We start from the raw sequence: 27,208 nt of genomic DNA on the forward strand, positions 1-27,208 counted from the left end.
AAAATAAACATCAGACAAACAACTCGGGTCAATGACTGTCGTTTTTTTTTTTTTGCTTTAAAGCTCACATATATTAAATAAACTCTGTGCTGCAATCACTTTTGAAGACGTAATGTGGACAGCTACACACACACACAATCACATTCATTCTAGGGTGAAATTGCCCCAGAGTACCTCTTTTTGGATGTAATCCATCAGGTTCTGCAGGTCCAGGTCGTCTCTGTAGTGCACGATAGCTTTCTTCGCAAACTTTCCCAAAGCTTCCCGAGTCTAGGAGAGAGGCGTCAGCGTTTACATTTGCTTTTTAAAAAAGTTGTAATTATGTAACTGGCATTTTTAACAGCATTGACACAAAAATAAAAAATTTGAGTCAGCTGTGGAACGGACAAGCCTGTAAAAACACCATCCAATCATATTGAACAGCCTGAACAAATTAATTGGATCGTGATGCATCAATCAAACTGCTATCTGAAGTATAGAAAAGACAAAAATGTCATAGTTTAGTATGTGGTCCAAAATGTGACAAAAATGTCATAGTTTAGTATGTGGTCCAAAATGTGACAAAAATGTCATAGTTTAGTATATCGTCCAAAAAGTGACAAAAATGTCATAGTTTAGTATGTCGTCCAAAATGTGACAAAAATGTCATAGTTTAGTATGTCGTCCAAAATGTGACAAAAATGTCATAGTTTAGTATGTCGTCCAAAATGTGACAAAAATGGAATAGTTTAGTTTGTGGTCCAAATGTGACAAAAATATCATAGTTTAGTATGTGGTCCACAATGTGACAAAAATGGAATAGTTTAGTATGTCGTCCAAAATGTGACAAAAATGTGGTAGTTTAGTATGTCGTCCAAAATGTGACAAAAATGTCATAGTTTAGTATGTCGTCCAAAAAGACACCAAAATGTCATAGTTTAGTATGTGGTCCAAAATGTGACAAAAATGTCATAGTTTAGTATGTGGTCCAAATGTGACAAAAATGTCATAGTTTAGTATGTTGTCCAAAATGTGACAAAAATGTCATGGTTTAGTATGTCGTCCAAAATGTGACAAAAATGTCATAGTTTAGTATGTGGTCCAAATGTGACAAAAATATCATAGTTTAGTATGTCGTCCAAAAAGTGACAAAAATGTCATAGTTTAGTATGTCGTCCAAAATGTGACAAAAATGGAATAGTTTAGTATGTCGTCCAAAATGTGACAAAAATGTCATAGTTTAGTATGTGGTCCAAAATGTGACAAAAATGTCATAGTTTAGTATGTGGTCCAAAATGTGACAAAAATGTCATAGTTTAGTATGTCGTCCAAAATGTGACAAAAATGGAATAGTTAATATGTGGTCCAAAATGTGACAAAAATGTCAGTTTAGTATGTGGTCCAAAATGTGACAAAAATGTCATAGTTGAGTATGTCGTTCAAAATGTGACAAAAACGTCATAGTTTAGTATGTGGTCCAAAATGTGACAAAAATGTCATAGTTTAGTATGTGGTCCAAAATGTGACAAAAATGTCATAGTTTAGTATGTGGTCCAAATGTGACAAAAATATCATAGCTTAGTATGTGGTCCAAAATGTGACAAAAATGGAATAGTTTAGTATGTCGTCCAAAATGTGACAAAAATGTCATAGTTTAGTATGTCGTCCAAAATGTGACAAAAATGTCATAGTTTAGTATGTTGTCCAAAATGTGACAAAAATGTCATAGTTTAGTATGTCGTCCAAAATGTGACAAAAATGTCATAGTTTAGTATGTCGTCCAAAAAGACACCAAAATGTCATAGTTTAGTATGTCGTCCAAAAAGTGACAAAAATGTCATAGTTTAGTATGTCGTCCAAAATGTGACAAACATGTCATGGTTTAGTATGTGGTCCAAAATGTGACAAAAATGTCATAGTTTAGTATGTGGTCCAAAATGTGACAAAAATGTCATAGTTTAGTATGTCGTCCAAAATGTGACAAAAATGTCATAGTTTAGTATGTCGTTCAAAATGTGACAAAAACGTCATAGTTTAGTATGTGGTCCAAAAAGTGACAAAAATGTCATAGTTTAGTATGTCGTCCAAAAAGTGACAAAAATGTCATAGTTTAGTATGTCGTCTAAAATGTGACAAAAATGTCATAGTTTAGTATGTCGTCCAAAATGTGACAAAAATGTCATAGTTTAGTATGTCGTCCAAAATGTGACAAAAATGGAATAGTTTAGTATGTGGTCCAAAATGTGACAATAATGTCAGTTTAGTATGTGGTCCAAAATGTGACAAAAATGTCATAGTTTAGTATGTCGTTCAAAATGTGACAAAAACGTCATAGTTTAGTATGTGGTCCAAAATGTGACAAAAATGTCATAGTTTAGTATGTCGTCCAAAATGTGACAAAAATGTCATAGTTTAGTATGTCGTCCAAAATGTGACAAAAATGTCATAGTTTAGTATGTCGTCCAAAATGTGACAAAAATGTCATAGTTTAGTATGTCGTCCAAAATGTGACAAAAATGTCATAGTTTAGTATGTCGTCCAAAAAGACACCAAAATGTCATAGTTTAGTATGTCGTCCAAAAAGTGACAAAAATGTCATAGTTTAGTATGTCGTCCAAAATGTGACAAACATGTCATGGTTTAGTATGTGGTCCAAAATGTGACAAAAATGTCATAGTTTAGTATGTCGTCCAAAATGTGACAAAAATGTCATAGTTTAGTATGTCGTCCAAAATGTGACAAAAATGTCATAGTTTAGTATGTCGTTCAAAATGTGACAAAAACGTCATAGTTTAGTATGTGGTCCAAAAAGTGACAAAATGTCATAGTTTAGTATGTCGTCCAAAAAGTGACAAAAATGTCATAGTTTAGTATGTCGTCTAAAATGTGACAAAAATGTCATAGTTTAGTATGTCGTCCAAAATGTGACAAAAATGTCATAGTTTAGTATGTGGTCCAAAATGTGACAAAAATGTCATAGTTTAGTATGTCGTTCAAAATGTGACAAAAACGTCATAGTTTAGTATGTGGTCCAAAATGTGACAAAAATGTCATAGTTTAGTATGTGGTCCAAAAAGTGACAAAAATGTCATAGTTTAGTATGTCGTCCAAAATGTGACAAAAATGTCATAGTTTAGTATGTCGTCCAAAAAGTGACAAAAATGTCATAGTTTAGTATGTCGTCTAAAATTTGACAAAAATGTCATAGTTTAGTATGTTGTCCAAAATGTGACAAAAATGTCATAGTTTAGTATGTCGTCCAAAATGTGACAAAAATGTCATGGTTTAGTATGGGGTCCAAAATGGGACAAAAATGTCATAGTTTAGTATGTGGTCCACAATGTGACAAAAATGTCATAGTTTAGTATGTCGTCCAAAATGTGACAAAAATGGAATAGTTTAGTATGTGGTCCAAAATGTGACAAAAATGTCAGTTTAGTATGTGGTCCAAAATGTGACAAAAATGTCATAGTTTAGTATGTCGTTCAAAATGTGACAAAAACGTCATAGTTTAGTATGTGGTCCAAAATTTGACAAAAATGTCATAGTTTAGTATGTCGTCCAAAATGTGACAAAAATGTCATAGTTTAGTATGTCATCCAAAATGTGACAAAAATGTCATAGTTTAGTATGTCGTTCAAAATGTGACAAAAACGTCATAGTTTAGTATGTGGTCCAAAATGTGACAAAAATGTCATAGTTTAGTATGTGGTCCAAAAAGTGACAAAAATGTCATAGTTTCGTATGTCGTCCAAAAAGTGACAAAAATGTCATAGTTTAGTATGTCGTCTAAAATGTGACAAAAATGTCATAGTTTAGTATGTCGTCCAAAATGTGACAAAAATGTCATAGTTTAGTATGTCGTTCAAAATGTGACAAAAACGTCATAGTTTAGTATGTCGTCCAAAATGTGACAAAAATGTCATGGTTTAGTATGGGGTCCAAAATGGGACAAAAATGTCATAGTTTAGTATGTGGTCCAAAATGTGACAAAATGTCATAGTTTAGTATGTCGTCCAAAATGTGACAAAAATGGAATAGTTTAGTATGTGGTCCAAAATGTGACAAAAATGTCAGTTTAGTATGTGGTCCAAAATGTGACAAAAATGTCATAGTTTAGTATGTCGTTCAAAATGTGACAAAAACGTCATAGTTTAGTATGTGGTCCAAAATGTGACAAAAATGTCATAGTTTAGTATGTCGTCCAAAATGTGACAAAAATGTCATAGTTTAGTATGTCATCCAAAATGTGACAAAAATGTCATAGTTTAGTATGTCGTTCAAAATGTGACAAAAACGTCATAGTTTAGTATGTGGTCCAAAATGTGACAAAAATGTCATAGTTTAGTATGTGGTCCAAAAAGTGACAAAAATGTCATAGTTTCGTATGTCGTCCAAAAAGTGACAAAAATGTCATAGTTTAGTATGTCGTCTAAAATGTGACAAAAATGTCATAGTTTAGTATGTCGTCCAAAATGTGACAAAAATGTCATAGTTTAGTATGTCGTTCAAAATGTGACAAAAACGTCATAGTTTAGTATGTGGTCCAAAATGTGACAAAAATGTCATAGTTTAGTATGTGGTCCAAAAAGTGACAAAAATGTCATAGTTTAGTATGTCGTCCAAAATGTGACAAAAATGTCATAGTTAAGTATGTCGTCCAAAAAGTGACAAAAATGTCATAGTTTAGTATGTCGTCTAAAATTTGACAAAAATGTCATAGTTTAGTATGTCGTCCAAAATGTGACAAAAATGTCATAGTTTAGTATGTCGTCCAAAATGTGACAAAAATGTCATGGTTTAGTATGGGGTCCAAAATGGGACAAAAATGTCATAGTTTAGTATGTGGTCCAAAATGTGACAAAAATGTCATAGTTTATTATGTCGTCCAAAATGTGACAAAAATGGAATAGTTTAGTATGTGGTCCAAAATGTGACAAAAATGTCAGTTTAGTATGTGGTCCAAAATGTGACAAAAATGTCATAGTTTAGTATGTCGTTCAAAATGTGACAAAAACGTCATAGTTTAGTATGTGGTCCAAAATGTGACAAAAATGTCATAGTTTAGTATGTGGTCCAAAATGTGACAAAAATGGAATAGTTTAGTATGTCGTCCAAAATGTGACAAAAATGTCATAGTTTAGTATGTCGTCCAAAATGTGACAAAAATGTCATAGTTTAGTATGTCGTCCAAAATGTGACAAAAATGGAATAGTTTAGTATGTCGTCCAAAATGTGACAAAAATGTCATAGTTTAGTATGTCGTCCAAAAAGACACCAAAATGTCATAGTTTAGTATGTCGTCCAAAAAGTGACAAAAATGTCATAGTTTAGTATGTCGTCCAAAATGTGACAAACATGTCATGGTTTAGTATGTGGTCCAAAATGTGACAAAAATGTCATAGTTTAGTATGTCGTCCAAAATGTGACAAAAATGTCATAGTTTAGTATGTCGTTCAAAATGTGACAAAAATGTCATAGTTTAGTATGTGGTCCAAAATGTGACAAAAATGTCATAGTTTAGTATGTGGTCCAAAAAGTGACAAAAATGTCATAGTTTAGTATGTCGTCCAAAATGTGACAAAAATGTCATAGTTTAGTATGTTGTCCAAAAAGTGACAAAAATGTCATAGTTTAGTATGTCGTCTAAAATGTGACAAAAATGTCATAGTTTAGTATGTCGTCCAAAATGTGACAAAAATGTCATAGTTTAGTAAGTCGTCAAAATGTGACAAAAATGTCATAGTTTAGTATGTGGTCCAAAATGTGACAAAAATGTCATAGTTTAGTATGTGGTCCAAAATGTGACAAAAATGTCATAGTTTAGTATGTCGTCCAAAATCTGACAAAAATGTCATAGTTTAGTATGTCGTCCAAAATGTGACAAAAACGTCATGGTTTAGTATGTCGTCCAAACTTTGACAAAAATGTCATAGTTTAGCATGTCGTCCAAAATGTGACAAAAATGTAATAGTTTAGTATGTCATCCAAAAAGACACCAAAATGTCATAGTTTAGTATGTCGTCCAAAATGTGACAAAAATGTCATAGTTTAGTATGTGGTCCAAAAAGACACCAACATGTCATAGTTTAGTATGTGGTCCAAAATGTGACAAAAATGTCATAGTTTAGTATGTGGTCCAAACCTTCACAAAAATGTCATAGTTTAGTATGTGGTCCAAATTAACACCAAAGTGTAGTATAGTGTAGTGGTTAGCACTTTCGTCTTTCGGCGAGAAGACCGGGGGTTGGAACAAGGCCCCTTCTGCATGTAGTTTGCAAAATGTCATAGTTTAGTATGTGGTCCAAAATGTGACAAAAATGTCATAGTTTAGTATGTGGTCCAAAAAGACACCAACATGTCATAGTTTAGTATGTGGTCCAAAATGTGACAAAAATGTCATAGTTTAGTATGTGGTCAAAGTTAACACCGAAGTGTAGTATAGTGTAGTGGTTAGCACTCTCGTCTTTCAGCGAGAAGACCGGGGTTCAAGCCCCGGTTGGAACAAGGCCCTTTCTGCATGTAGTTTGCATTCTCTCTGTGTGGGTTTTCTGTGGCTTCCTCCCACAACTAATTTTGGACGACATGTCTACGACATTAAACTATGACATTTTTGTCACATTTTGGACCACATACAGTACTAAACTATGACATTTTTGTCACTTTTTGGACGACATACTAAACTATGATATTTTTGTCACATTTGGACCACATACTAAACTATGACATTTTTGTCACATTTTGGACGACATACTAAACCATGACATTTTTGTCACATTTTGGACAACATACTAAACTATGACATTTTTGTCACATTTGGACCACATACTAAACTATGACATTTTTGTCACATTTTGGACCACATACTAAACTATGACATTTTGGTGTCTTTTTGGACGACATACTAAACTATGACATTTTTGTCACATTTTGGACAACATACTAAACTATGACATTTTTGTCACATTTTGGACGACATACTAAACTATTCCATTTTTGTCACATTTTGGACGACATACTAAACTATGACATTTTTGTCACTTTTTGGACGACATACTAAACTATGATATTTTTGTCACATTTGGACCACATACTAAACTATGACATTTTTGTCACATTTTGGACGACATACTAAACCATGACATTTTTGTCACATTTTGGACAACATACTAAACTATGACATTTTTGTCACATTTGGACCACATACTAAACTATGACATTTTTGTCACATTTTGGACCACATACTAAACTATGACATTTTTGTCACATTTTGGACCACATACTAAACTATGACATTTTGGTGTCTTTTTGGACCACATACTAAACTATGACATTTTTGTCACTTTTTGGACGACATACTAAACTATGACATTTTTGTCACATTTTGGACCACATACTAAACTATGACATTTTTGTCACATTTTGGACCACATACTAAACTATGCCATTTTTGTCACATTTTGACGACGTACTAAACTATGACATTTTTGTCCCATTTTGGACCACATACTAAACCATGACATTTTTGTCACATTTTGGACGACATACTAAACTATGACATTTTTGTCACATTTTGGACGACATACTAAACTATGACATTTTTGTCAAATTTTAGACGACATACTAAACTATGACATTTTTGTCACTTTTTGGACGACATACTAAACTATGACATTTTTGTCACATTTTGGACGACATACTAAACTATGAAATTTTTGTAACATTTTGGACCACATACTAAACTATGACATTTTTGTCACATTTTGGACGACATACTAAACTATGAAATTTTTGTAACATTTTGGACCACATACTAAACTATGACATTTTTGTCACATTTTGGACCACATACTAAACTATGACATTTTTGTCACTTTTTGGACGACATACTAAACTATGATATTTTTGTCACATTTGGACCACATACTAAACTATGACATTTTTGTCACATTTTGGACGACATACTAAACCATGACATTTTTGTCACTTTTTGGACGACATACTAAACTATGACATTTTTGTCACATTTTGGACCACATACTAAACTATGACATTTTTGTCACATTTTGGACCACATACTAAACTATGCCATTTTTGTCACATTTTGACGACTTACTAAACTATGACATTTTTGTCCCATTTTGGACCACATACTAAACCATGACATTTTTGTCACATTTTGGACGACATACTAAACTATGACATTTTTGTCACTTTTTGGACCACATACTAAACTATGACATTTTTGTCAAATTTTAGACGACATACTAAACTATGAAATTTTTGTCACTTTTTGGACGACATACTAAACTATTCCATTTTTGTCACATTTTGGACCACATACTAAGCTATGATATTTTTGTCACATTTTGAACGACATACTAAACTATGAAATTTTTGTAACATTTTGGACCACATACTAAACTATGACATTTTTGTCACATTTTGGACCACATACTAAACTATGACATTTTTGTCACTTTTTGGACGACATACTAAACTATGATATTTTTGTCACATTTGGACCACATACTAAACTATGACATTTTTGTCACATTTTGGACGACATACTAAACCATGACATTTTTGTCACTTTTTGGACGACATACTAAACTATGACATTTTTGTCACATTTTGGACCACATACTAAACTACGACATTTTTGTCACATTTTGGACCACATACTAAACTATGCCATTTTTGTCACATTTTGACGACTTACTAAACTATGACATTTTTGTCCCATTTTGGACCACATACTAAACCATGACATTTTTGTCACATTTTGGACGACATACTAAACTATGACATTTTTGTCACTTTTTGGACCACATACTAAACTATGACATTTTTGTCAAATTTTAGACGACATACTAAACTATGAAATTTTTGTCACTTTTTGGACGACATACTAAACTATGACATTTTTGTCACATTTTGGACGACATACTAAACTATGACATTTTGGTGTCTTTTTGGACGACATACTAAACTATGACATTTTTGTCACTTTTTGGACGACATACTAAACTATGACATTTTTGTCACATTTTGGACCACATACTAAACTATGACATTTTTGTCACATTTTGGACCACATACTAAACTATGACGTTTTTGTCACATTTTGGACCACATACTAAACTATGTCACTTTTGTCACATTTTGAGCGACATACTAAACTATGAAATTTTTGTAACATTTTGGACCACATACTAAACTATGACATTTTTGTCACATTTTGGACCACATACTAAACTATGACATTTTTGTCACTTTTTGGACGACATACTAAACTATGATATTTTTGTCACATTTGGACCACATACTAAACTATGACATTTTTGTCACATTTTGGACGACATACTAAACCATGCCATTTTTGTCACATTTTGGACAACATACTAAACTATGACATTTTTGTCACATTTGGACCACATACTAAACTATGACATTTTTGTCACATTTTGGACCACATACTAAACTATGACATTTTGGTGTCTTTTTGGATGACATACTAAACTATGACATTTTTGTCACATTTTAGACGACATACTAAACTATGACATTTTTGTCACTTTTTGGACGACATACTAAACTATGACATTTTTGTCACTTTTTGGACGACATACTAAACTATGACATTTTTGTCACATTTTGGACCACATACTAAACTATGACATTTTTGTCACATTTTGGACCACATACTAAACCATGACATTTTTGTCACATTTTGGACCACATACTAAACTATGCCATTTTTGTCACATTTTGACGACTTACTAAACTATGACATTTTTGTCCCATTTTGGACCACATACTAAACCATGACATTTTTGTCACATTTTGGACGACATACTAAACTATGACATTTTTGTCACATTTTGGACGACATACTAAACTATGACATTTTTGTCAAATTTTAGACGACATACTAAACTATGACATTTTTGTCACTTTTTGGACGACATACTAAACTATGACATTTTTGTCACATTTTGGACGACATACTAAACTATGACATTTTGGTGTCTTTTTGGACGACATACTAAACTATGACATTTTTGTCACATTTTGGACCACATACTAAACTATGACATTTTTGTCACATTTTGGACCACATACTAAACCATGACATTTTTGTCACATTTTGGACCACATACTAAACTATGACATTTTTGTCACATTTTGGACGACATACTAGACTATGACATTTTTGTCACTTTTTGGACGACATACTAAACTATGACATTTTTGTCACATTTTGGACCACATACTAAACTATGACATTTTGCAAACTACATGCAGAAAGGGCCTTGTTCCAACCGGGGCTTGAACCCCGGTCTTCTCGCCAAAAGACGAGGGTGCTAACCACTACACTATACTACACTTTGGTGTTAATTTGGACCACATACTAAACTATGACATTTTGGTGTCTTTTTGGACCACATACTAAACTATTCCATTTTTGTCACATTTTGGACAACATACTAAACTATGACATTTTTGTCACATTTTGGACGACATACTAAACTATTCCATTTTTGTCACATTTTGGACGACATACTAAACTATGACATTTTTGTCACTTTTTGGACGACATACTAAACTATGATATTTTTGTCACATTTGGACCACATACTAAACTATGACATTTTTGTCACATTTTGGACGACATACTAAACCATGACATTTTTGTCACATTTTGGACAACATACTAAACTATGACATTTTTGTCACATTTGGACCACATACTAAACTATGACATTTTTGTCACATTTTGGACCACATACAAAACTATGACATTTTAGTGTCTTTTTGGACGACATACTAAACTATGACATTTTTGTCACATTTTAGACGACATACTAAACTATGACATTTTTGTCACATTTTGGACGACATACTAAACTATTCCATTTTTGTCACATTTTGGACCACATACTAAACTATGATATTTTTGTCACATTTGGACCACATACTAAACTATTCCATTTTTGTCACATTTTGGACCACATACTAAACTATTCCATTTTTTGTCACATTTTGGACCACATACTAAACTATGACATTTTTGTCACATTTTGGACGACATACTAAACTATGACATTTTTGTCACATTTTGGACCACATACCAAACTGACATTTTTGTCACATTTTGGACCACATACTAAACTATTCCATTTTTGTCACATTTTGGACGACATACTAAACTATGACATTTTTGTCACATTTTGGACCACATACTAAACTATGACATTTTTGTCACTTTTTGGACCACATACTAAACTATGACATTTTTGTCACATTTTGGACGACATACTAAACTATGACATTTTTGTCACTTTTTGGACGACATACTAAACTATGACATTTTTGTCACATTTTGGACCACATACTAAACTATGACATTTTTGTCACATTTTGGACCACATACTAAACTATGCCATTTTTGTCACATTTTGACGACTTACTAAACTATGACATTTTTGTCCCATTTTGGACCACATACTAAACCATGACATTTTTGTCACATTTTGGACGACATACTAAACTATGACATTTTTGTCACATTTTGGACGACATACTAAACTATGACATTTTTGTCAAATTTTAGACGACATACTAAACTATGACATTTTGGTGTCTTTTTGGACGACATACTAAACTATGACATTTTTGTCACTTTTTGGACGACATACTAAACTATGACATTTTTGTCACATTTTGGACCACATACTAAACTATGACATTTTTGTCACATTTTAGACCACATACTAAACTATGACGTTTTTGTCACATTTTGGACCACATACTAAACTATGTCATTTTTGTCACATTTTGAACGACATACTAAACTATGAAATTTTTGTAACATTTTGGACCACATACTAAACTATGACATTTTTGTCACATTTTGGACCACATACTAAACTATGACATTTTTGTCACATTTTGGACCACATACTAAACTATGACGTTTTTGTCACATTTTGGACCACATTCTAAACTATGACGTTTTTGTCACATTTTGGACGACATACTAAACTATGACATTTTTGTCACTTTTTGGACGACATACTAAACTATGATATTTTTGTCACATTTGGACCACATACTAAACTATGACATTTTTGTCACATTTTGGACGACATACTAAACCATGACATTTTTGTCACATTTTGGACAACATACTAAACTATGACATTTTTGTCACATTTGGACCACATACTAAACTATGACATTTTTGTCACATTTTGGACCACATACTAAACTATGACATTTTGGTGTCTTTTTGGACGACATACTAAACTATGACATTTTTGTCACATTTTAGACCACATACTAAACTATGACATTTTTGTCACATTTTGGACGACATACTAAACTATTCCATTTTTGTCACATTTTGGACCACATACTAAACTATGATATTTTTGTCACATTTGGACCACATACTAAACTATTCCATTTTTGTCACATTTTGGACGACATACTAAACTATTCCATTTTTTGTCACATTTTGGACCACATACTAAACTATGACATTTTTGTCACATTTTGGACCACATACTAAACTATGACATTTTTGTCACATTTTGGACCACATACCAAACTGACATTTTTGTCACATTTTGGACCACATACTAAACTATTCCATTTTTGTCACTTTTTGGACCACATACTAAACTATGACATTTTTGTCACATTTTGGACGACATACTAAACTATGACGTTTTTGTCACTTTTTGGACGACATACTAAACTATGACATTTTTGTCACTTTTTGGACGACATACTAAACTATGACATTTTTGTCACATTTTGGACCACATACTAAACTATGCCATTTTTGTCACATTTTGGACCACATACTAAACTATGCCATTTTTGTCACATTTTGACGAATTACTAAACTATGACATTTTTGTCACATTTTGGACCACATTCTAAACTATGACATTTTTGTCACATTTTGGACCACATACTAAACTATGACATTTTTGTCACATTTTGGACCACATACTAAACTATGACGTTTTTGTCACATTTTGGACCACATTCTAAACTATGACGTTTTTGTCACATTTTGGACCACATACTAAACTATGACGTTTTTGTCACTTTTTGGACGACATACTAAACTATGACATTTTTGTCACTTTTTGGACGACATACTAAACTATGACATTTTTGTCACATTTTGGACCACATACTAAACTATGACATTTTTGTCACATTTTGGACCACATACTAAACTATGCCATTTTTGTCACATTTTGACGACTTACTAAACTATGACATTTTTGTCCCATTTTGGACCACATACTAAACCATGACATTTTTGTCACATTTTGGACGACATACTAAACTATGACATTTTTGTCACATTTTGGACGACATACTAAACTATGACATTTTTGTCAAATTTTAGACGACATACTAAACTATGACATTTTTGTCACTTTTTGGACGACATACTAAACTATGACATTTTTGTCACATTTTGGACGACATACTAAACTATGACATTTTGGTGTCTTTTTGGACGACATACTAAACTATGACATTTTTGTCACTTTTTGGACGACATACTAAACTATGACATTTTTGTCACATTTTGGACCACATACTAAACTATGACATTTTTGTCACATTTTAGACCACATACTAAACTATGACGTTTTTGTCACATTTTGGACCACATACTAAACTATGTCATTTTTGTCACATTTTGAACGACATACTAAACTATGAAATTTTTGTAACATTTTGGACCACATACTAAACTATGACATTTTTGTCACATTTTGGACCACATACTAAACTATGACATTTTTGTCACATTTTGGACCACATACTAAACTATGACGTTTTTGTCACATTTTGGACCACATTCTAAACTATGACGTTTTTGTCACATTTTGGACCACATACTAAACTATGACATTTTTGTCACATTTTGGACCACATACTAAACTATGACATTTTTGTCACATTTTGGACCACATACTAAACTATGACGTTTTTGTCACATTTTCGACCACATTCTAAACTATGACATTTTTGTCACATTTTGGACCACATACTAAACTATGACATGTTGTTGTCTTTTTGGACCACATACTAAACTATGACATGTTAGTGTCTTTTTGGACCACATACTAAACTATGACATTTTTGTCACTTTTTGGACCACATACTAAACTATGACATTTTTGTCACACTTTGGACCACATACTAAACTATGACATTTTTGTCACATTTTGGACCACATACTAAACTATGACATTTTGGTGTCTTTTTGGACCACATACTAAACTATGACATGTTGTTGTCTTTTTGGACCACATACTAAACTATGACATTTTTGTCACATTTTGGACCACATACTAAACTATGACACTTTTGTGAAAGTTTGGACCACAAACTAAACTATGAAATTTTTGTAACATTTTGGACCACATACTAAACTATGACACTTTTGTGAAAGTTTGGACCACAAACTAAACTATGAAATTTTGTAACATTTTGGACCACATACTAAACTATGAAATTTTTGTAACATTTTGGACCACATACTAAACTATGACATTTTTGTAACATTTTGGACCACATACTAAACTATGACATTTTTGTCACATTTTGGACCACATACTAAACTATGACATTTTTGTCACATTTTGGACCACATACTAAACTATGACACTTTTGTGAAAGTTTGGACCACATACTAAACTATGACACTTTTGTGAAAGTTTGGACCACATACTAAACTATGACATTTTTGTCACATTTTGGACCACATACTAAACTATGACATTTTTGTAACATTTTGGACCACATACTAAACTATGACATTTTTGTCACATTTTGGACCACATACTAAACTATGACATTTTTGTCACATTTTGGACCACATACTAAACTATGACACTTTTGTGAAAGTTTGGACCACATACTAAACTATGACACTTTTGTGAAAGTTTGGACCACATACTAAACTATGACACTTTTGTGAAAGTTTGGACCACATACTAAACTATGACACTTTTGTGAAAGTTTGGACCACATACTAAACTATGACACTTTTGTGAAAGTTTGGACCACATACTAAACTATGACACTTTTTTGAAAGTTTGGACCACATACTAAACTATGACACTTTTGTGAAAGTTTGGACCACATACTAAACTATGACACTTTTGTGAAAGTTTGGACCACATACTAAACTATGACACTTTTTTGAAAGTTTGGACCACATACTAAACTATGACACTTTTGTGAAAGTTTGGACCACATACTAAACTATGACATTTTTTTCACATTTTGGACCACAAACTAAACTATGACGTTTTTGTCACATTTTGGACGACATACTAAACTATGACATTGTTGTCACATTTTGGACGACATACTAAACTATGACATTTTTGTCACATTTTGGACGACATACTAAACCATGACATTTTTGTCACATTTTGGACTTACTAAACTATGACATTTTTGTCACATTTTGGACGACATACTAAACTATGACGTTTTTGTCACATTTTGGACCACATACTAAACTATGACGTTTTTGTCACATTTTGAACGACATACTAAACTATGACATTTTTGTTACATTTTGGACCACATACTAAACTATGACATTTTTGTCACATTTTGGACCACATACTAAACCATGACATTTTTGTCACATTTTGGACCACATACTAAACTATGAAATTTTTTTCACATTTTGGACCACTTACTAAACTATGACATATTTGTCACATTTTGGACGACATACTAAACTATGATGTTTTTGTCACATTTTGGACCACATACTAAACCATTACATTTTTGTCACATTTTGGACCACATACTAAACTATGACATTTTTGTCACATTTTGGACGACATACTAAACCATGACATTTTTGTCACATTTTGGACGACATACTAAACTATGACATTTTTGTCACATTTTGGACGACATTCTAAACTATGACATTTTTGTCTCATTTTGGACCACATACTAAACTACGACATTTTTGTCACATTTTGGACCACATACTTAACCATGACATTTTTGTCACATTTTGGACGACATACTAAACTATGACATTTTTTTCACATTTTGGACCACTTACTAAACTATGACATATTTGTCACATTTTGGTCCACATACTAAACTATGACATTTTTGTCACATTTTGGACGACATACTAAACTATGACATTTTTGTCACATTTTGGACCACATACTAAACTATGACATTTTTGTCACATTTTGGACGACATACTAAACTATGACATTTTTGTCACATTTTGGACCACATACTAAACTTTGACATTTTTGTCACATTTTGGACCACATACTAAACTATGACGTTTTTGTCACATTTTGGACCACATACTAAACTATGTCATTTTTGTCACATTTTGAATGACATACTAAACTATGAAATTTTTGTAACATTTTGGACCACATACTAAACTATGACATTTTTGTCACATTTTGGACCACATACTAAACTATGACATTTTTGTCACATTTTGGACCACATACTAAACTATGACGTTTTTGTCACATTTTGGACCACATTCTAAACTATGACATTTTTGTCACATTTTGGACCACATACTAAACTATGACATTTTTGTCACATTTTGGACCACATACTAAACTATGACGTTTTTGTCACATTTTGGACCACATACTAAACTATGTCATTTTTGTCACATTTTGAACGACATACTAAACTATGAAATTTTTGTCACATTTTGGACCACATACTAAACTATGACATTTTTGTCACATTTTGGACCACATACTAAACTATGACATTTTTGTCACATTTTGGACCACATACTAAACTATGACGTTTTTGTCACATTTTGGACCACATTCTAAACTATGACGTTTTTGTCACATTTTGGACCACATACTAAACTATGACATTTTTGTCACATTTTGGACCACATACTAAACTATGACGTTTTTGTCACATTTTGGACCACATACTAAACTATGACATTTTTGTCACATTTTGGACGACATATTAACTATGAAATTTTTGTCACATTTTGGACCACATACTAAACTATGACATTTTTGTCACATTTTGGACCACATACTAAACTATGACGTTTTTGTCACATTTTGGACCACATTCTAAACTATGACGTTTTTGTCACATTTTGGACCACATTCTAAACTATGACATTTTTGTCACATTTTGGACCACATTCTAAACTATGACATTTTTGTCACTTTTTGGACCACATACTAAACTATGACATTTTGTCACATTTTGGACGATGTACTAAACTATGACATTTTGATGACTTTTTTGACGACATAGTAAACTATGACAGTGAGAACTCTAGGGAGTTCTGACTAGTATGCCTTGGAGCAGCAGGCACTAATGAAACCATTTACTCCTCAAGATCAATTAACCCAAATTTCACCCGTGGTTATGGATCAGTTGATCTGATGCTTAGACTCAGCAATGGTCCAGCACTATTTAGAATGACTTGGAAATGAAAAAAAACCCTCAAATTTAATGCAATCTGTTAACCATAAATGAACGTAAATGTTTCACAAAGCACAGGCTATTAAGAGGAACACTAGAGGCTGCAAATGTCTGCCACTCTGCCGGGGCATTATGTTTTTGAAATGGCTTGTGTTCGCTTTGGCAGTGCATGAATCAGCACACAGAAAAAAAAAAAGGTGGGTGTAAAGCAAAAGCATGACTTTCTCCTTTTCAAACTACATTTTAAGTTTAAAACTATGGAGAACATGAGAGAAAAAGGTGAGTAAATGGAATCAATGATGATATGCAGAGTCATGTCTGTTTCTCTCCAGTGTAACAGATTCATTTTTGGATGTGTCTAAAAATATGGCTCGACAAGTAAAAGTGGTTGCACAAACTTGTGTCAAATCTCATTAGCGTCACTTGCTAAAAACAAACAAAAAAACAACAACTGAAGTGCAATGATTTTACTGAATATTCTGAAATCCCTACTTATGATTAAATTATTAACACACATCTGTGCTACTTTATTGTGTTGGCTTTTTAATATTTGTTCTATAAAATTACTTTATAGACTCCTATGAAACCCCGTATTGTAAATATCTACACATTTTAATCCTCAAACACAATATAAACAGTTATGAAAAGATATTCAATGCAAATTTCCATCCATTAAATATTCTGGGAACAGGGAGGTCCACACGTGGTTTCACACGCTGACTTCAGATGAATTATGCCAATGGGAGCACTGTATGCTAATAAGCTGCTGAACTTTAAAATTTCATTACGCTTGAAATTAACTTCTGTTCGTGGTTTGCTGGAGGCTTCGTGAATTGTCCGTGTTACAGCTCGTGTTAGAGAGCTAGAACAGGTTATGTTGATAAACACTGCGAGCTGTATCAGAATAGCCCCAATTCCGCGAGGATTCTCACCCTCACCCTCACCCCACCCCTCACTCATGTTACAGTACATGCTCGTGGGCCTCAGCTCATCGCCACACCTCCACACATCATTAGCGGCAAAGCCTGCTTCAAGGGATCCGTTGAAATGGAACATTTGGTTCCGCTTTGAAGTGCCGAAGCATTTGAATCATTTAGTGAGGAAGGATGCTGGGAGGGTTGTTAAATGTCTCTGTTTAGCAGCAGGCAGTCCAAGTGCTGACAGAGAACACGAGGGAGAGGAGAGGTATCATCAGGCACCAGACGCATCACCACTAGACTCCAGTGTCAGGGAACGCTGCCTCCACGGGCTGTTGTGTTTTTATTCTCTGTGGACCCCTCGTGGAGCGCTACTTTTGGAGATAAGTGGATGCTCACGCGGGGGAAGCCTTGTTTTCCCTGTAGGACCTTAGTCAGACACTGGGGTTATTTATGGGGCTCTGGAGGATAGAGATGCTACTTATTCAGAAACTATCATTTCGAATCAGATATATAATAAGTATCAGACGCTTATAAGTAGATATCAAATGTGTTTTTATTTATTTTGCACAAACCTTATCAGATTTGGAAGCTACTGCGTATTGTAAACGCAATTCAATAAACATAATTCTTCATTTTATATCGACTGGAAATTATAGGCTCATTCTGCCATATTGAATACAAACGTTCATAAAATCAAGACTGAAAAAAATCACTTTGCAGCATCAGAGGACAAGTGTGTGCATACACAGGTCGTTATACTCTGCCTTAAACATCTTAGAATTAAAATATCTGATCATGTTGTCACTTTGGATGACGTTGCCATGGCTTTATAAATTCATTATATCATTTTACCTGAAGCCAGAATGCCTTAGTTTGCCTAAAGGATTTTGTTTTTGTGTAATTTTACTTGTCAGTTTTGCTACTGCATGCAACACCTTACACACACATGATCTGCCAAAGGGGACTACACCAATGTAAACTATGTATATGCACTATTACATATGTATTACATACTAATATTAAATAATAATAATGATAAGTATGCCAGTGTATCCTCAAGAGAGAAATAAAATGTCTGCTCTCTTTTCTTCTATAACAGTATCTGATCAGGATTTATAAACAACAGTAAGTTCTAGTGTTACATGTGATGAAAACTCATTCTCAGACATCCCCTCTGTGTGGGCAGTGGGTTCACCTGAGTGTTCAGATGACCTGGAAACCTCTGTTTTTATCCATTGTACAAATGAACACAATGTCCTAAAGCTGGCAGCGAATAGAGCTCAGGGGCATTGATGGTCAATTTTGTTGTCATTGCCGCTATGGAGGAGAATTTGAGACCAAAATGTGACCTTATAACGACTTTATATTCTCTAATACCTCAGCTACTGCATGGACTTGACGGCAAAGAGGTAGATACCTGATCAGAGTAGAAGAAGCCCAGTATTGCGATGGCTAGTTGTGTCAGGAAGACCAGCGTCAAGCTGATGGAGAACTATGGACACAGACAACACACGTGAAAGCACAGACTGACTGAGGCAGAATTGTAAGTGACTGATTTCTTCTTACTTGGCTTTTGGATTAAATGTAATTTAATCTAACACATTGGAGGCAAAACACAGGCCCAGCATTAGAGAAGAGTCTGTTATGTCTATTACTGTCTTGAGGAGGTGAATGTTCTCTCGGAGGGCCCCGATGCAACCGCAGAACGTAATGAAGAACATGACCACCCCCACCACAATTAGGATGACAGCTGGGTCGATGAGGAACGTGTCCCGCACTGTGTCTGGCAGAAAGACAGGAACACAACAGCCTCTGTTTACATGTCTGTCTATTCCTCCCTTTTTTTTTTTAAATCCTTTGCACCTTTTTTGTAAGCCTCACATCTCTTTCCCCCTTAATTTCTAACCTATAATTAACCTCCTTCTGACCTTCTACAATTATCTGCTGTGAATTCTACACTGTACAGAGACAGAGCCAGTGGGAAGTGTCAAAACGAATCCTTTATTTTGACCACGTCCTGTATTTTACTAATTAGATGTGAAGGCAATGATTATAACGCATGTTGACTCGTTAGACATGACAAGCTGTTGCTTTATGGTGGCTCAACGGGTGCAAATACAAAAATTACAATACAATTAAAAAGGAAAAGGGAAAAACTTCCCGTAATTATAACACTGGATAATAGACTCAGTGATTTTAGTGTCACACGGGGGTTATGTAAGCACAATTATACATCAAAAAATCTACTCTATACACAAAAACACACACAGAACTATTACATATTTAGTATTTTGATGAGTGAGTGATATACCTGAATGTTACAGAAGTGTGTCATGTGTCATATATTCATTCACCTGTAGCTTTCTGGACTTTTGCATACACTCCGATTGCAACAATCAGCAATGAGAAAACCTGAGGGAGAGAGAGCAGTTTTAAAAATGTTGTTCATAAAGCATGTTGAGCTAATTCTCACTCACTGGAGCCAATCCCAGCTGACATGGGGTGAAAGGCGAGGTCACACCCTGGACTGGTCGCCAGTCCATCACAGGGACACAGAGAGAGACAACCATTCACTCTCATATTCATACCTACGATCAATTTAGAGTGTCCAATTGACCTAATCCCCAAATCTGCAGATTTTTGGACTGTGGGAGGAAACCCGGAGAACCCAGAGAACCCGGGGGAAACCTGCACACACACAGTGAGAACATGCAAACTCCATGAAATACCACACTCATGTCTGTGCCGCAGGTCCCATGGTAAATTGACATGGGAATAATATAAAACGGTGTGTCTTTAAAGGTCACATATTCAGGCTTTAAAAAATGTGGGGTTTTTTTCATCTTCTTATGCAAAATAGACAATTTTTCTGACGTTTTTGTTCATAAAAACGAGCCAAAGTGAACTTTGACATATTTTCAAATTTCACAAATTCCAATCCGATTTTAAACATTTAAAGTACCTTGCTCAGGTGTGTTTTTGAGTTGGTGAAAATGACTTATTTTTATTCATCAGATTGCCTAGATTGTGCTGAAAATAAGGATATAAGTCACTCTATATTGCACATTCTTCACATCCTCTGCAGGTTTTAACATAGTAATGCAAAAAAGCAGCCGGAATGCTCTGTGTTCTAAGGGTTAATAATAACACAGGAAGGCAGACAGGGGATTAGGCTAGACTTGCTCTTAAAATACTTTCCTTTTTCCTCTCCTCTCCTCTCCTTTTTGTTTTGTTTTGTTTTTGTTTTACAGCTGTTTCCTCTTGCATCTTGATGCTATGCTAAACTAATTGTCTCCTGGCTCCAGGACAGAACGATTTCTCGGCCAACTCTCGACAAGAAAAGCATCGGTTATTTATGTGTAAATTCTTCATTTCTCCGTGGGGAAACTGCACTTTTTTGATTATTTGCATTGTCTTCCAGGACAGGTGTGTTCAGATTTGCAGTGATGAGTGTTTTCTCAGGTGCTAAATATGCACAGCACCTGTAGCCATGGCGACTACGCCAGTTTATGTTGTTTATGATAAACAGACAGATGGGTGCTGGTGAGAGGAATGTGACAAAACACATGGATCTCAGCTTTAATTTGGATGGCAGGCTCAAGCAAAAAATCTCCCGATTTTTTCTGTTTCCCCAGTATCATCTGTATTAATGTCCCTGTTGAGTAAAATGTGGCCTTGATGAGAAAATCAGGATTATTATCCACCTGAGCATGACTGAGTAGCGCTTTGTAGTTTCACCATTGAAGAGATAATTACTTTTTTTTTTTTCGTCGGTGTACAACAGAGACGGTGAGACACAGGAAGAATTATGGAGAGGCTGGCGGTGTGTGTGTGTGTGTGTGTGTGTGTGAGGAGTTCAGGGTGTTGAACTGTCTGAGACCTACTCTTGTTTCCCTTTCCAATAAACGAAGAAAAGTTTCTCCCGTGTAAAATGTTGAACAGAGTTCAAAAGTTGCCCGCAACAGCCCACGCGGCATGCAGTGGATGAAGGGAAGCCGACCTCCCCCCTGTAATGAGGTCTCAAAGCAGTGACAACAGACGGCCGAGTGTGCGCTGTAAGTAATGATATAGCTCGAGGACGTGTTGTGAAGCTGTTGACTGTTGTGTTGTGAGTTCACCTCAGCAGCAAGGAGGAGAGAACATGGATGGAATTAGAGTTTCCTGTTGATTATATCATAGTCAACACCAATTTCCCTCCTTCCCTTGATTGTTTTTACCACCGTGAATAACAATTTGGCCTGGCTTGGCTTTTATTTTCAGCCTTCAGATTTACAAACACTCTTCTGATTAGTCTTTTTCTGTGTGTGTGTGTGTGTGTACCTTTTGTTCAGCCTAGAGTTGTTTTGTTTCTGTGTGAAGAGCCTGCATCAGATTTGTGGAGGTCATAATGATCCACTGTACAACATTTGCAATGGAAGAGGTGTTAGTTGTTTTATGTGCCTTAACTGAGAAAGTTTTTTCCGTGTTCTAGACAAAGTAAATTATTGCAGTGAAACTTTCTGTTTTTCCTCTCCCGCAGTTTTGAATCGACACGACGCCTTGACAAGACAATAGTCGTAAAAGCAAAAGATGCTGGTGAAGCACATTCTGTGTGGAACGTCTCTGTTACAAGAGGTTTTTAGAACACAAAGCTCTCGTTAAAGGGATTTCTTTCTTTTTTATTGAATACACTTTTTAATTTTGTATTTTTTTTAATCTAATCCATCTTTCTGATGAGGGAAATTACATTGTGATTATTGTTATTATGTTATTATACTGTGGCTAACATAAAAGCACATATTCCACACCCTTGCCCCTGAGCAAGGCACCAAATCCCTGAGAAAATCCTGCACTGTTGCTGATTCGCCGGCTTCCTGCAACCGTGCGGGTGAAATTACGTTATAACCACGTGTTGACTTTGACGTGCAACTTGTCAGCTTTCAGAAACCGCTGGAATTTGCGTAATTGTGGGGATGCAAAATGCACTTGCGTGAAAGCGCAGTTGTTAACGAAGGATAAATTGCATGTAAGTTGGATAACACAGTTTAACCACCCACCCAGTGCCGTTCTGCACTGCCATTAAGATTTATTTAAGGTTTTTAGAGCAAAAAAATCTGTCTTTAAAGGGTATTTTTACTTGTGTGTGTGTTAATTTGCAAGTTTGCCACTTTGTACACTCATGTAATTCCAACACACATGTGCACACACACAGACAGACAGTGAATGAATTCCAGCTATGTTTCTAGGCTTTTCAAAGGAATGAATCAGGCTCCTCCTGGCGGGTTGTGAGCGGAGGTGAGCGCCAGCTGCACTGAGCCGAGGGAACAAAGGCCTGATGGATTAGGGCTGCAGTGTTCGCGTCTGAGCAAAACAAAGTCAACACAAACCGAGCCGCGTGGCTGCCGCGGCTGCTGCCGGAGTGTTTGTGTAGGACTGGGTGAACAAGGACACGATGAAGATTTGTGAACCTTTTCAGTCAGAGAGTCAGTCAAGTGAGAGTCAGAGTTGTGTGTCTGTGTGTGTGAATGAAGGTGATGAGGGGCAAAGGGCTCAATGGATGGTTGAATTGCTGCATCAAAGTATCTCATATACTTTTATATCTCTTTTCCCACTTGTGTCTTCACAACTACAATATCAACCACTAGTGGAGCTTGTGTGATATAAACCTTTGAGGCCTTGGTCTCTACTGTCTCCTGCGCCACAAAAGATCAAAAGTCTCCATATTAAATGATTTTAAAATGGATGTTACTGTATGTCACGCGTTCATGAGTGGAAGTGATGTTTCAATCTGTCAGTGTTTATGCTGGTTTGGTTGCATTCGTTGTTCTATGACTTACAACTTAGTAACCACTGCTTAGCATTTAGCTTTAACCCTGGCTGCTTTTCCCCATTACTATGTTAAAACATAAGAATGTACAATATAGAGTGTCTTATATCCTTTTTTCAGCACAACCTATAGACAAGATCTTTCTTTTTTTTTTCATTTTCATATAAACACGCTTGAACAAAAAGTCCGCAAAATGTTTAAAATCAGATTGAATTTGTGAAATTTGTGAAATTTGGAAATCCGTCACAGTTCAAAGTTCACTTGGCTCCGACTTTATGAACAAAGATACGAATAAAAACGGTCTAATTTTGGGACTTCTGCACAATTATCGCAGCGAAAAATGCGATCATAACTTTGACTGCACAACTTTTTTAAAAGCCTGAGTATGTGACCTTTGAAGGTGACATAGACCGGAAGCTCCAATTAACGCTGCGTTTGTGTGTGTATCTGCGTCATTACCTCGTTTATGAAACCCTAAAGTTTCAGAACAAACAGTTCAGCCACTGCTGAGAAAATAGTGTTGTATTGTTTTCCTGGGCTCTGCGAAGCGGATCGGCACTTCCTTAATTTGATGTCATCATCAGAAATCCTCACCACTCCTCTCACCACCGTAGCGCCTCCTGGTGCGGGCACTAGTCCGGGCACATCCGGTTGCGTACATTCAACCGCAGAAGAAGAAGAAGAACTAGTCTCGTTGTAGCTGCTGAGAGCTGGCCTATCTATTACGTCACTTCCAGGTACCTGGCCAATCACAGGACAGTTGTAAAGCTCTCGTTGGCTGGCCAATCACAGCAACTGTTTGGTCTGAAACAGCGCGGCTGACGAGAGCGTCAGTGAGGAGATATTTTGATCGGCTCGTTTGCAGCGATTAGGAGGTTTTTAATCATGAAAACATGTTAATATATGTAAGTAGACCTCAATAACTAACATATATGTGTGATACAAGCATTCTATGTCGCCTTTAAACACACACATCCCCAGGATGTCCATATAAGTAGTTGTATATTATTCCCATGGCAATTTTCCAGGGGTGCACCTGCGGCACGGATCTGTGTCACGTAAGCACTGAGGGTTAATCAACTATTTGTATTTATATAGCACTTTTCTAGTCTTGATGACCGCTCAAAGCTGCTTTACACTACAGTGTCACCATTCACTCATTCACAACCATTCACCCACACATTCATACAGAGCATCTATGTTCATCGCATTTCTCTGTCCCACATCTTTCATACCCTTTCGCACATGTCCTCACAGCCGTCAGGAGCAATTTGGGGTTAAGTGTCTCGAACCCAAGGACACATCCACATGTAGACTAGTGGAGCCGGGAATCTAACCCACAACCTTCCATTTGCAAGACGACTCACTCTGTTTTGAGGTGTTTTCAGTTACACCTGGGATTGTCCTGCTGTCAACATGGCTGCCGTGCAAAGGGCCCATTGTCTTATAGCGACTAAACAACTGTTTAACACAACAACAACAAAAAGTACTTCCTGGAATAAAAGTAGCCCCTCGTTGGGGAATCGCCGGTGTTCATGTTATGGACTCATTATTTGTGCTGTTATGTTGTAAAACAGTGCAGACAACAACCGCTCTCAAACAACACCACTTGACAGAAAATATATCGAGACCTTCAGATAGCAGCAGGCTTGGCGGGATTACTCGGTGTTTTATTGTTCACTGTGAGACAGAAGTGAGCTGAGTGCACCGCTCAACATTTGCTACGGTGATGCATGGGTAGTCAGTGTCCATAATATATAACTGCAGTAAATTTAAAATGGCTAGCAGCAGGGAGGATGGGTGCCCCCGCTGCATGCAGCTCCCGATACTGTTTGAATTATTACCCTTATTTTTTATTCATACGCTTTTTTCTTTTTTTTTTACTTTTGTCTTTTGTAGCTTTGCTTCTCCTTCTAACTAATCTGAATTTGGAGCGAACTAAACTCTGTGTTAGCCGGTGGCTCGCGTACGCTGTGATATATGAGGATTACTCTGTGTGGCAGGAGAGCAGAACAGCTGTGTGTGTGTGTGTGTGTGTGTGTGTGTGTGTGGGGGGGGGTGATGACGACTATCATTTACCAGTGCAACGCTCTACTCACCCAGAAAAGGAAGCTGAAGAAGAAGAGAAAATATCGGATCCAGGGGTTGACGAAGGAGAAGGTCTCCGTCCGGTTCAGGTTCTGTTGCCTATCCATAGTGTGTCCTAAATCCAGATCTAGAGAACGTGTTACTTCAAAACAGTCCTCATATCCAGCCCCAGCCCACACTTACTGTATAACCGTGGGTCTGTTTGGAGGGAGGGAGATCGGGAGGGGGGGTCTTTTGGTATTTGCAGTGAGTGAAGGGCTGTCTAAAAAAAGGGGGCATGGTGACGTGATGCTGCCCTGCCATGCTGGGAGGCCCCAGAACTGTCTATGTGGCCCAGTGAGTCAGATTACACAAAAAATATCTCTGGCTGACTGCAACTGAATGGCTTATACGAGCACTGGAGTATTGTCAACCTGCTGCTCTCTATTAGCGCCTAAATTCCTCGATCCTGTATCAAAGACCTCAAAGCATTTTTTGCCGCATCATCTAATGTCATTTATTGTCAGATGATTTCCTGCAGAGGATAAAACAGAGCGGCTGTTGACAAAGTCCGCACAATGAAACTCATGGACAGAAGAACATCTAACATAGTTATGAGACATCAGGCAGTGTTGTGATGTTCTCTCCTGTGCCGAGGCCATTTTGTACTTGAAGGAAAACGTCCAAGTACAAAGTACCCTAACCCTTATACACATTTATCTTAAAGAATCATCTATAAGGGAAAAAAAGAGATTAAGGTGGAAAAAACGGGACATTTGTCATACGTCAGATTGACCAGAGAGGAATACTCTATTACCACACAGGAGTCTGAGAGTTATGTAAAAACATCTCCACTTCCTCTGCTCTCAAACGCTTGCCAATAAAAATGTAGTGAAATATAATCTGAACTGTC

General features: G+C 35.6%; 1 protein-coding gene across 1 annotated transcript in view; it reads right to left on the bottom strand.

Annotated features, from left to right (window-relative positions):
• tspan33b (tetraspanin 33b) overlaps positions 1 to 26,521 on the bottom strand; it is a 31,365-nt gene extending 4,844 nt beyond the window's left edge. The window contains exons 1-5 of the mRNA XM_058646203.1: positions 26,328 to 26,521; positions 20,777 to 20,834; positions 20,078 to 20,205; positions 19,840 to 19,914; positions 175 to 270 (exon numbers count right to left, since the gene is read on the bottom strand). Coding sequence (XP_058502186.1) covers positions 175 to 270; positions 19,840 to 19,914; positions 20,078 to 20,205; positions 20,777 to 20,834; positions 26,328 to 26,423 — 453 coding nt within the window. The 5' untranslated portion in view covers positions 26,424 to 26,521. The remainder of the gene's footprint in view (positions 1 to 174; positions 271 to 19,839; positions 19,915 to 20,077; positions 20,206 to 20,776; positions 20,835 to 26,327) is intronic.
• Between the last annotated feature and the right edge of the window lie 687 nt (positions 26,522 to 27,208).

This window comes from Solea solea, chromosome 12 (genome assembly GCF_958295425.1).
Source record: "Solea solea chromosome 12, fSolSol10.1, whole genome shotgun sequence".
NCBI classification, from domain to species: domain Eukaryota; kingdom Metazoa; phylum Chordata; class Actinopteri; order Pleuronectiformes; family Soleidae; genus Solea; species Solea solea.